Source organism: Prosopis cineraria, unplaced genomic scaffold (genome assembly GCF_029017545.1).
Source record: "Prosopis cineraria cultivar Desert tree isolate PC_DT_omini unplaced genomic scaffold, ASM2901754v1 PC10, whole genome shotgun sequence".
NCBI classification, from domain to species: Eukaryota; Viridiplantae; Streptophyta; class Magnoliopsida; order Fabales; family Fabaceae; genus Prosopis; species Prosopis cineraria.
Genome location: NW_026555341.1, coordinates 18,433,770 through 18,446,008, shown reverse-complemented (window position 1 = coordinate 18,446,008; position 12,239 = coordinate 18,433,770). Strand labels below are relative to the sequence as shown.

Below are 12,239 nucleotides of genomic sequence, written 5' to 3'. Positions count from 1 at the left end.
TATTTGTTTTCATGCTTCAATTACTTCCTTTCACTTGTTTTAAACTATGGTTTGAACTCAAATATCTTTTTCAAAAAGGGTTTTTTTGGGATCCCAAATCTTTTAAACTTAATTTTAAATTCTTGTATTATGATAACCTTGTATAAGAAATTAATTAATCCTTGTTATCGTAATAGTGTTATGTAATTGTGTTACATGTATTGGTAATGTCAAGACGAATATTATAAGAGTTATATCCAAAAACATAATTTCCCCTTACCCTTGAACAATTAAACCCCCTTGACATACACTTGATTCCGTCCTAATTCTTAACTCAACTTAATTTGTACTGACCTTTTGTTGTACACAAAAAATCTAAAATATTTATAAGCATCATACATGTATACTCCTTTCATTCCCATGTATTAAGTGTTTTTAACCAAATCATGTATATTAATAGAAGTATATTATTTGGTTAAATAACTTATAATAATTTTTCAATTTTACCCTTACTAATATCAATTAATATCATGGTGATAGTGGGTAAAGTACATAACTAACATATCTTCTTTGTTTTTTTAAAACAAAAGTAAAATTATCTAATTATTCAAAAAATATTATGACACCTTGTTACATTTGAGGGAATATGACAACTATTGGCATTCTCGGTCTTGTTGATTTGCTTGGCCGGTCTTGGCCACATGTTTCTCGACGTCTTCTTTTCTTTTACCCCACAGAAGAATATACATGCCAACAATAACAATGCCAGATCCTGCAGCACTGCTTATTGCACACATGGTATAGATATATTAGGGAAAATGCAATTTGAAGAGATACAGCATTAACAATAATGTGATAATAAAAATTCATCTTCATGTCAAAGATGTTTTGTAGATTATTTTTAATTTCTAATTATAATGTTATGGAGCTTTTTTCTTAATTGTCTTTAAAATTTATAACATTCCCTCTATTTCCATTATATAACTTCATAATTTCCTTTATAAGAAAGATTAAATTGAACATTTTAAACTCTTGTTGATTTTAAATAGATATATATATATATATATATATTAAATTTAATTTTTTAAGGGAACGCATATATAAATTTTGAAAAAAGGATTAAAAAATTTTTATTCCTTTAAGCTTGTCTCAGTTATTGATTTGGTTCCTCAAATTTAATTTTTATCAATTTGATTCCTTATATTTTTTAAAACTATCATGTGAATCCTTTAAGTTTTAAAGCATAAATTGTCTCTCAAAATAATCTAATATGTAAAGTACATATATTGATGATTTGGCATATACATGTAGCTAAATGAGAATAAATTAACCCTCAAATTAATTTAATTTTTTAATATAATCCCTTTCACTGTGTTTAGTTCTCTTTAAAAAAAAACATAGTTTTTTCCTACTTAAATAAATATACTTTTTTTCAATTAATTTATATGGTTTTCAGCAATATTCTGTTATTCATTTCAATAAAATTTTAACAGTATATCCTCTTTTTTAAATAATAGGGACCACATTAATAACTAAAATAAATTTAAGAGATTAAATTAATAAGAATTAAATTTTATGAATCAAATCAATAATGAGACAAATTTGAAAAATTAAAAGTTGCTTTATTAAAAAACAGTCACTATAAATTTAGCAAAAAAAAAAAAGAAAATTCATTGTAATTCACTCAATATAATTAATTGGAAAAATAAATGAAATAATGGAGGAGATGAGTTGGGTAAAAGAAATGAACCTTCCAAGCCAGATTTGCTCATGTAAGATAGAGAGCTCAAGAATGGCCACAAATGTCTGAATGAGGGGTGTAAATGCCGCTGTAAAAACCGGCCCTCTTTCTTTCACACACCATGACATTGCCACGTAGCACAAGCCTGATCCCACCAACCCCTGCATCCAAAGCAACTAAACAACTTTTATCCAAAAGGTATATATTAGAAAAAGAGGAGAATTACTTTTTCATATCTCACTTAATATAATTAATTATTTTTAAATTCATTAATAACTAACTTTAGAAGAATGATAAAAATATATATTATTATTTTTTTAAATTCAGTTGTTAATAAATATAAAAGTAATTAATTATATTAAATGAAACTTGTATGCAATTTTTTTTAAAAAAAGTAAGTAAACAACTAGATGATATAAAAGAGCAAATTCATCTATGAACTATTCGTCCAAATCATTTGGGATTCTAAATTTATATATATGTATATATTTCATTTAATATTACTTTTTAACTTTTAAAAATAGTATAATCTAGCATCTATCACTAATAAAACTTAACTTTTACTATTAGTTTATCCAAAAAAATGATATAAAAGGACCTAAAAGTTACAAAAGGTGATCTATAAAATTTTCTTGGTGTTATTCTTAATTTTTTAGATCCTTAATTGTAATTGTTGGTATTTTTTATAAGTTTTGAGATTATTTTATATTATTTATTGGTTAACTAATGGTTAATATTAAATTTGTTGACAATAAAGATCATATATTATATTATTTTTAAAAGTTAAAAAAAATATTATATAAAAAATAAATTTAAAGTTTTTATTGAAGATATACTCACAGAGTAAAGGACAGTCAAGATTTGCAACTTGCCATGGAGAATCCAGATGGCGGCAGGATTATTATTTTTCCTGTTGATGATGAGGTTCAAGATAGCTGATTGGATGGCCCCAAAAGAAGACAAAATGGCTGTGCTTGAGTACTGAAATGGATATCTCTTGCTAATCCTGGCTTGAATAAGGAACCATGAGGACCACAATAAGCAGCCTCCTGTGAGAAGCACTGAACCTACACCCCATTGTGAAGGTGAAGAAGGTGGTGGTGATGAGGACAATAATGTCTTTGAAGAAGAATTATTATTATTATAATTTGGTGGGGTTTGAGATTTATTAGGGTTAATTGAGGTTAAGGGTTCTCCTCTGTAAAGGCCCAGTAATAAAGCGCCACCTATGCATATAAGTGAGCCCAACACCTTGGCATTCCCACTCATGCTCCTCAAATTCACCTTCTCTATTCTGCATGCAAATTAATTCAATCCAAATGGTCAAGTAATGGTTGTATGTATCGGGGGGAAAAAAAAAATTATATATGGTATGCTCATTTTTTGGCTGAACAAACAGAGAATTAAGTAAATGGTATTTATACCTTTGATCAAAACACATCTTATTATACAAAGGTGGTGGATGATAAACATTTATTGTCTTAAGTATTTGATTAATTTGTAATGTTTTTTTATCAATAGCTACGTTTTTCATTAAAAGAAGTATATTCATTCATGGCAGATATATTGATAGACTTTCAATTTGTTTTTGCAAAACGTTGATTTTTAAATTTAGTATTTTTATTTTGTACATAATTTTTTTAAAATTCTTTAAAATTAGAAAATTGTTTTTGACTGTTAAATTATCACATTGCACAACCCTTAAAACAAAATATACTTCTCCATTTCAGTGAAAATCTAAATTTAATTTTTGACAAAAAAAAGCCTCATCAATTGACCTAAATCCATTGTTTTTAATTTGTTTTAAATATAAAAAGCCACTTTGACAAAGTTTAAAGATAATTTTTTTATATGTTATGAAATTCAATGCTAAAACCAATGTTTTCTTTCTTTTACAAAAGTATTGCTTTTTATTAATAAAATGTTACACAACAAACGAGCCCCTTAAAATAAAAGAAAATTGCCACACTTTAGTATAACTTTAATATTTTTAACTAAAATAACTTCAATTAACCTAATCCCATATTTAAAAAAAAATAAAAGCACACTTTTATATATGTTTTATGCAGGGAATTTTAGTTACGAATAAGAATTATTTAATAAATAAAGAACTGCATGTGTATACCTTTAATAAAAATTTTTAAGGAAAAAAATTCCATAATGTGCTGCAAAATTTAAATAAACTATACTAACCTTCCCTATTTAATCTAAATTACATAAAATTTTTTTTTATTTTAAAAACTTGTATAGACCTCTATTAAAAGCAAGGGTTAGTGAGCATCATAATCCTAAATTATTGCGTGAATAATATTCTAAACATTAAATTTTTAAAATTTGTAAAAATTCTCCTCAACTTTTAAATTTTGAGATAAGTTGGATAAAACAGCCATTATTTTTATAGTTGTAGGGCCTAGTCACATATTGATATAGCACTCATTTTAATTCTTAAAAATAATAGCTGTATTTTTTAACTTAATGGCAAGGTTTTAGGCCCTTAAAATTTAAAAGTTTAAAATTTTTTTTATACATTTTAAAAGTTTAGGGTTCAAAATGTTGTTCGCACAATAATTACTCTAAAATCAAAACAGGTATTACACCTGCCTTTCTTTTAATTAAGATCCTATTTTTATCTATTTAACTATTATTTTAACAATTAAAAATAGCATTGATATTTTATTTTGACCAGAAGACCCTTATATCTATTTCATTAACAATCATTTAAACACTTGCTGTGGCCCAAAAATAATTTTAATATATTTTTACATTTTTAAATTTATTAATTTGTATCCTAATATAAAGTTGATTATTTTTATAATTATATATTTTTATTGTTCCAATAATTTAATTATTTAAACTTATTTATTTAATTATCATGTGTGTGTGTGTGTCTGTGTTTGCTGAAAACGTAAATGTAGTCTTTTAAGTATATACATATTTTTAATTATTTAACATTTTTAATAACTAGTGAATGTTAAACAAAGATAAATTAGAGATTTAGTAGGATGAGAGGTAAATTAATAAATAAGATTTTTTTTAATGTGAATTTCAAATAAAAAGTTATACTTTTAGAATATTTTTAGAATATTCTTTAATGGTGTTAATATATAGTTTGGATTAAATATATATTTTTAAAATAGAAGAGGGGTATGGATGATTAAGACAAATTAAAAGGAAGTTCAATGTTCCAATGACTTTGGATAGTATTTGGTTCAATCATGCCATCAAAATAAGATTAAAATTAGAAAATTGGTAAGTTTGGCATTAAGTTTTTGTGCTAATAATGATATTCTAATGAATGATCAAGGAATTGAACAGCTAAAAAACTATTTCTGTGCAACCAACAAATTAGATTACCTATCTATCCCCTGGGACCAAATTTTTTTTTTTTCCCCGTTTCATTTTACCAAAATAACACCTTTTCTTTTTTTGGCTTCACTTACCCAAAAGGCAGAGCCATGATGAAAGTAAATATAGGAACCATATTGAGGAATGCACATGAAAATGTTGCCGACGTGTATCCAAGTCCAAGAAGGAATAAGTACTGAGTGAATGTTACACTGAAAGAGAAATTGATTGATTTCGAATATTAGTGATGAAATAAGCAACACGCAATTTAATTTGAACATATTTAGATATTGATCTAGTAACAGATTAATGTGCCTATGAAGTACTCACCCAACAAGAGCGCTGAGGAAAAGAAGGCATAGTATGTTAATGTCACCCTCGAGCCTGCTTTTCCTGCAAGTGTGACATCCGAAATCACGTTTGCAACGTGATTTTTAAAAGCGATTTATGAGTTGCCATTAAAAAATCACGTTTACAAATTGGAAACCAAATTAACATGCCATAAAGGCTTCATAACAGTGTTTTCTCTGCATCTCCTCACAGTTTAAGGTCACAATCAAGGAGTTCCTTTTTATTTAAAAAAAATTCCTGAAGTATTATCTACGTGAGGATGTAAGCAACAAATACCTTTCTTAAAGCTATGTAGACTAGTAAAAAGAAGGGAAAATATCACCAAAGAATCATTGGAGGTATTTTATATAAAAAAGACCCTAAGATTATAATTTTTCATTACACCCCCTTGGTCCTTAGCAAAAAATATTTTTTTATGAAAAAGTGACTAAATTACCCTAAAATTTAAAATAAAGAGTACTCATCTTGCATAAATAAGTCATTTAGATTTTAATAACGACCAATTTATGATTAATAGCAACACATTCAAAATCTAACAAGATTGAAAAACTGATAGCATATGTTTAATAAAATAAATGTTCACTCTATATAAACAAAACGCCATTTGAGTTTTTGACAACAACATATTCTAATTTTAATAAGATTAAAAAATTGATAGCACATGTTTAATGGACTAAGTTTTCACTTTGCATAAACAATAAGCCATTTGGATTTTGACAATAGCCAATTCGTGATTAATAACAATACATTTATAATTTAACAAGATTGAAAAATTGACAACACATGTTTAATGGAATAATTATTTACTTTGTATAAACAACAAGCCATTTGATTTTTGACAACAACTAATTTGTAATTAACAATAACTTATATTTAGAATTTAACAATATTGAAAAACTTATAGTACAAGACAAGTGTTCACCCTACATAAATAATAAGTCATTCAAATTTTGACAACTACTAATTCATGATTGACAACAATACAATTGAACATTAACAGCCAATTCCTATTTAGTTGTGTTTCTCTTTCATTAAGAGAGGCAATTAAGTTATTTTTCATAAAGATTTATCTAAAGACCAAAGGGGGTGTAATGAAAAATGAACATTTTCAGGTCCTTCTTTGATGTAAAAATCCTCAAGTGGTCCTTGATTGATATTTTTCCTAAAAAGAAAGGAAAAAAATTAAAATTAAAGGGCAAATTTGTCATGAAAGTATTTCATTAGATGTGATTGATATCCTTAACTTTTGATTAGCACAATATTATCTTGGGACTTTAAAAAATGGTGCAACTTCACCATATAATAATATTTGACCAACGTTGACTATTAGTTGAAAAAAATTTGATGAGGGCTAGAGCAAATTTACCTTAGAAGTATTTCTAAAGGGGTAATTTTATTAATTGCATTTGACGAAAAAATTTCAGAACAAATTTATCCTTTTAACCCATGAAAAATTATAGTGGTAAGAGGCACATGTAGCTAGCTAGCCATGATATAAAATTATATTAACAATGAATCTTTTACAAATAAAAAATTCTTATATAAACCTAATATACTACGTCATTCATAGTTTGTTCAATAAATAAAAACATGTAGGTAATTATAAATATAAATTGCTTTTGTTATTGATGATGATAGATAGAGAAAAGTCAAGAAATTATAGAGATACTTTATTTCAAAAATAAAATCATTAAAAATAATGATATGCAAGATATTATTTGGTTGAACTAGTACAACATATCATGTTTTTATTTGACATATCGTGGATCACATGGTGCACCTTATCCATATAAGAATTTCCCTTACATCTAACTCCAACTTGCAAAATTAAAAACTAGACCCGCACAGACACAACCATAAATTTGCGGATGTTATTTGATTTCCTTAGAGAGTCATTAGTTGTTGGAAACAGATCACTTGAAAAGGAAATATTATCTATTTCCTTAAAATTTTTAAAAGCCCGTTTGGACCGTTGAAGTTCACTTAAATGAAAGTACAATACATGTTATATTCTTCTAGAGGCTGGATCGAAATGTCAAATGAGCGGTGGGAAAGAAAAATAAACTTAGCCTCTTTCATCATATAGTTATAAATATATATATATATATATATATATGAGATCAAAAGTATGTGCACTTAAAGAATGAACGGAGGAAAATAAAAGTATGTCTATTTAAATTTTCTTTCTTTAATATACCAAATCAAGTAATTTCTGACAACCAAATCCACGTTGACTTCATATATGTAGCATTAATTTATTAAATGAAGAATAAGATCTGATTTAATAAGATTGTATTTCCCCATCCCTGTTAAGATAATTTTAGACAAAATTACATATATCAATAAAATTTATTAAATATATTTTATAACTTTAATTTTTTAAATAAATTTTTAAAAATATTCTTCATTTAATATTTGAGAAATATTAAAGGAAAAGAATATAATAAATTGAGAGGCAATTGGTTCAACTAATTGAAAAAATTGAATTAATTTATCATGGAGCCTCGTGTTTGAGTTTTAGGACATGTAGTCAAGGGATCAGAGTTTAATCAAATGTCCCACACAATAGGAGTTCACATTAATTTAGGCAGGTAATTGTAGTATTCTCAAGTTTGTTAGGATAACGTAATGACATAAAAAAGTAGAAAGAGTCCAGTAAGGAAATTACAGAAGGGTAATATTAACATATTATATTTAATAAAACTTTATTTTTATTAAATTATCTTATAAATTAGGACAGATGGAGTATCTATCTTTTTGAAAATATTTAAAAATATATATTATTCATAATTCATGAACATTAATACATGCACTAAAATCAAATATGGTTAATGCATATAGTATAGAATTCTTACCTCTCATAGAAAAACGCAATAGGAGACAAGAAAAAGGCTGAAACTAACTGACGATATGTTATGATGGTCAAGAAGCTCATTCCTTCACTGAGAACTTTCTTCAGAAGCAGATTTGCGAGAGCCAGAGCTAAATTAACAAGAATCATCAAAGCAACAGGCTTCCACTTGCAATAATTCATCATCGACATCGATGATCTTCGATCAATTCTCTTCTTTTGAGATTTTGCAAGAGTACTGATCGATAGCTATATGATGTTTGTTAATTTTGTGTCTATGTGCTCTTTCAACTCGCACATACCCTCGTTTTTATACTTGTATTTTAATTATATAATAATATAAAAATATTCCTTTCGCAGACATGATAATATATTCTCATATCACACATCTCCGACTTTACAGATTTCTTTTTCTTTTTTAATTTGTGGTGGAACTTTACGACATATGAAATATGATTCACGTATTAATTACCATTTTCTTATTATAAGCCACGTCCATACATCGTCAGCAATCGACCTCATTAATTAACGAATCAAAGGCAGCATAGTACAATTTTTCCCTTGATGATCTCAACACTAGTTTAACATTCCAAATTTAACTCTATAATGTTCATTATGCTTTCTTTTTCTAGAACTTTTGGCCATGAGATACTTTGAGAATCTATAGAGTGTAAATCATACTTCTCTATATCCCTCCCCCACCTCTATTATGATTTAACACTACATAAGAATATAATTGATTTTTACTTTTTGATGTGAAAATATAGTAATTTTAATTAATTCAACCTTTAAATGAAATGTAATTAGTATTTTAGCCATGTCTACAAATTCAATATAATCAATATCAATATAATGCTATATCATGAATAAGCTTTATTATAGTACACTTTTTTTTTTCAATTGAGCACTTTAAATATAGTCTATTTGATATGGATCCAGTGAATGATATGTCATAGGAACCTAAAAAATACAATTGATTATCACACCAAAAGATTGATAAAAAAAAAAGGCGCTTCAAAAGGAGCAATCAAGTTTTTGAGAGGGATGATTTGATACTATAGGAATATATAATTGATTTTTATTGTTCATTAGAGTGAAATATAGTAATTTTAATTAATTCAACCATTAAATGAAATGTAACTATTATTTTAGCCTTGTACACAAATTCAGTATTATCAATTTCAACATAGAATATAATGTCTAATGCATGTATGATAGCTTGTCATATGCTTTATTATAGCATACATTTTTTTCTTTAAATCAAATTTAGCATTTCAAATATAGTCTAGTCTCTTTGATATGGATATATCCACCGGGATCTGTCATATATCGGAACCTAAAAAATGCAATTGGTTATGACACCAAAAGAATTAGAAAACAACAACCGACGAACAAACAAATTAAAGTGATTAATAAAGGCTTCAAAATGAGTGATCAAGTTTTTGATCAACAAGGCATGTGTATTATTACAAGAACACACAGAAAAGCAATAAGTAGAAGTTTGATTCTAACATCATAAAACTCAAAGCCCAAGTATCTATGCACTATCCGTAAATCTTCTTCCTAATATTAGTCAGATTAAATCATGCTTGGAAGTGCTTTAGGTGTTAAATCATGTGTTTTGATGATTACAAAACTAAAAGAGCAGTGGCAGAGCCAAGACCTTGGGTCAGGGGACAACGATGGGGCTAGCTAAGATCCTCGATAAAAGGAAGACATTTTTATCTCTTTCAAATCAACTATTTCTCTTTTCTTCTTTCTTTTTCTTTGTTCCCTATCCACCTTTCAATTATAGATTTGTAAGTTTAGCAAGTTAGTGAAAAACATTCACTTAATTTACTCTTGAGTTTTGAATCTTCATTATTTATTATTGTCTTTTTTTCTAACTAGTCCCTGAGTAGTATTCAGGACAAGGAACGAGTCTATTTAGTCATATTAAATTTTTTTATTTTTTAAAAAATTAATAAATAATATTGGTATTTAAGTATAATGAAATTGTGGGCTAATATTCATGAGGCTGAGTTAAAAATTTGAATAAATCTAAGCTAAAAAAGTAAGATTAAAATGGATTTAAAGTTTAAAATGTAAAAATAAGGGGTACAAAGTATAATAAATAAAAGGTGCAAATTACAAAATATAAAAACTTATACTCCCAAACATGTCATTTTTCCCAAGTGAGGGGGGCATATGCCCCACTTCAATTACATGTGGCTCCGCCACTGCAAGAGAAGGGTTTTTTTTTAATAGTTCAAAGGTTAAAATCCAAGTGACATAACCTCAAAACCATGAAGAACAAGAAAAAGTGTAGCTAATTAAATAGGTTTATTTATTTTATCTTCTCTTATATTTAATAAAAAAACTATTTGAGAGAAAAATTCACTTCGCATGGTAAGAATGCTTATATTAGAATATGTCATTGCTTTACAAGTCCTAGAATTTCATTGTCAAACACTTAGAATGTATTTGGTATTCTATGTCTTATAATACATACTTGTCTTGGATAAAGCATACACGTGTTTTAGCCTTATATAATGTATTATATGACTTTGTGGATCTAATTTCGGCTTGTGTTGGAACCAATACTCACTTGTTTGAGTGTTCAAAAGCTTTTCTTCTCATTGATCTTCAATTGACACTAATCTTAGTTAGAATGCATGCATGTATCAGTGTCCAATGAAGGAAAATATTCTAAGGTTGCTTAAAACTTGCTTGTCTTAGGTAGAGCACATTGATCTAGTGCCTACCCAAGAATTAGTGTCTATGATCTAATTCACCCTTGAGTGCATGGCTATACACGCTTGAATTAGTCCCAGTATGTCAACTTGAACCTGAGCTTAATCTAATCCATGCATGTTTCCTTGGTAATACACAATAGTTTGAGTTTCATAACTTAGAACTTTCAAGCTAGACTTAGAGAACCTTGAACTTGAACAAGCCAATTCAAGCTTGTTTTAGTGGTCATATGTGTGTATTTTGCATTCCAGATAGCCAACATCTAATACATGAGTGTATCATATAGAACCCATGCATGTTTTGAGTTCATACTAGAAGCTAGGTGCTTCTTACTCCTAATACACACTTTCCTAAGAGAGACTTCATACTTGAAATTGCTAGAAGTGAATAAAGCCATTTTTCCTTAAGCTAATCCACACATGTCTCTATCTCATACATGTTTAAATGAGGTTTTAACAGTGCATTTAATGCTTCATACAAAAAGTGCTTTTTTTTCTTTTTCTTCTTTACTTTTACATTTCTTCAATGGCTATAATCCTCTTTTTGAGTGTTTCCAATCTCTCTTTTCATCCCAATCTATAAATAATACCTTATTTAAGTGAGTGGGTAATGATTTATTGAGCATTAAGGACATCATTCAATTCTTACCAACTTGTATCTATTTTCTGTAAAAAAAAAAAAAACTCACAACTTATTTATAAGCTTTCAAGTGTATTCATATACATTATTTTAGAGAGTTATTGCTTTAAAAAGCTTTTTCTTATTTGATTAAAATCTTAGGAAGAGATTCTTTTTAGTGTTAATTGCTTTCAGGTGTTATAAGTAATTGTTTATATGAAATCAAAATTGGTGTAGTTTTGTGGCTATATTGAGAAGACAAGTACTTACCTAAGTTTGTTATTATAGTGAAAAATATCAAGTATGATCTTAAGGACTAGAAGTAGGCCAAATGATTGGGTAACTAGGATAAATTCTTTGTATTAAGGTTCTTCTTCTCTTAAATTAATTTATTTTAAAAAGCCATATGCATTAAATATTTATTTTGTTCATCTTTCTTCTTAGGTTGAGAAAAGTTTTTAGAAAAATTTAAGAACACTCAATTTACTCTCTCTCTTGAGTGCCAACCTCATCTAACATTGGGGATAAAGAAATGGGATGATATTATGACTTTTGGTTGCCTCTTATGAGATTTTGAATTCTCAACACTTGAGGAGTGTTTTAGTTTCAAGCCAGTTGGGT

At 27.4% G+C, this 12,239-nt stretch overlaps 1 protein-coding gene across 3 annotated transcripts; it reads right to left on the bottom strand.

Annotated features, from left to right (window-relative positions):
- Positions 1 to 498: 498 nt before the first annotated feature.
- LOC129321257 (WAT1-related protein At4g01440-like) lies at positions 499 to 8,526 on the bottom strand. 3 transcript variants are annotated; one of them, XM_054966969.1, is made up of 7 exons: positions 8,272 to 8,526; positions 5,396 to 5,458; positions 5,161 to 5,277; positions 2,947 to 3,014; positions 2,561 to 2,787; positions 1,730 to 1,881; positions 499 to 759 (listed from the first exon to the last, which is right to left on the bottom strand). In XM_054966969.1, exons 1-7 carry the CDS (start codon positions 8,457 to 8,459, stop codon positions 633 to 635), a joined length of 942 nt encoding a protein of 313 aa, XP_054822944.1. In that variant the 5' UTR covers positions 8,460 to 8,526; the 3' UTR covers positions 499 to 632. The 3 variants fall into 3 exon arrangements, with proteins under 3 accessions (XP_054822944.1, XP_054822942.1, XP_054822945.1); XM_054966967.1 differs by having other exon boundaries at positions 2,561 to 3,014; XM_054966970.1 differs by having other exon boundaries at positions 2,593 to 3,014.
- Between the last annotated feature and the right edge of the window lie 3,713 nt (positions 8,527 to 12,239).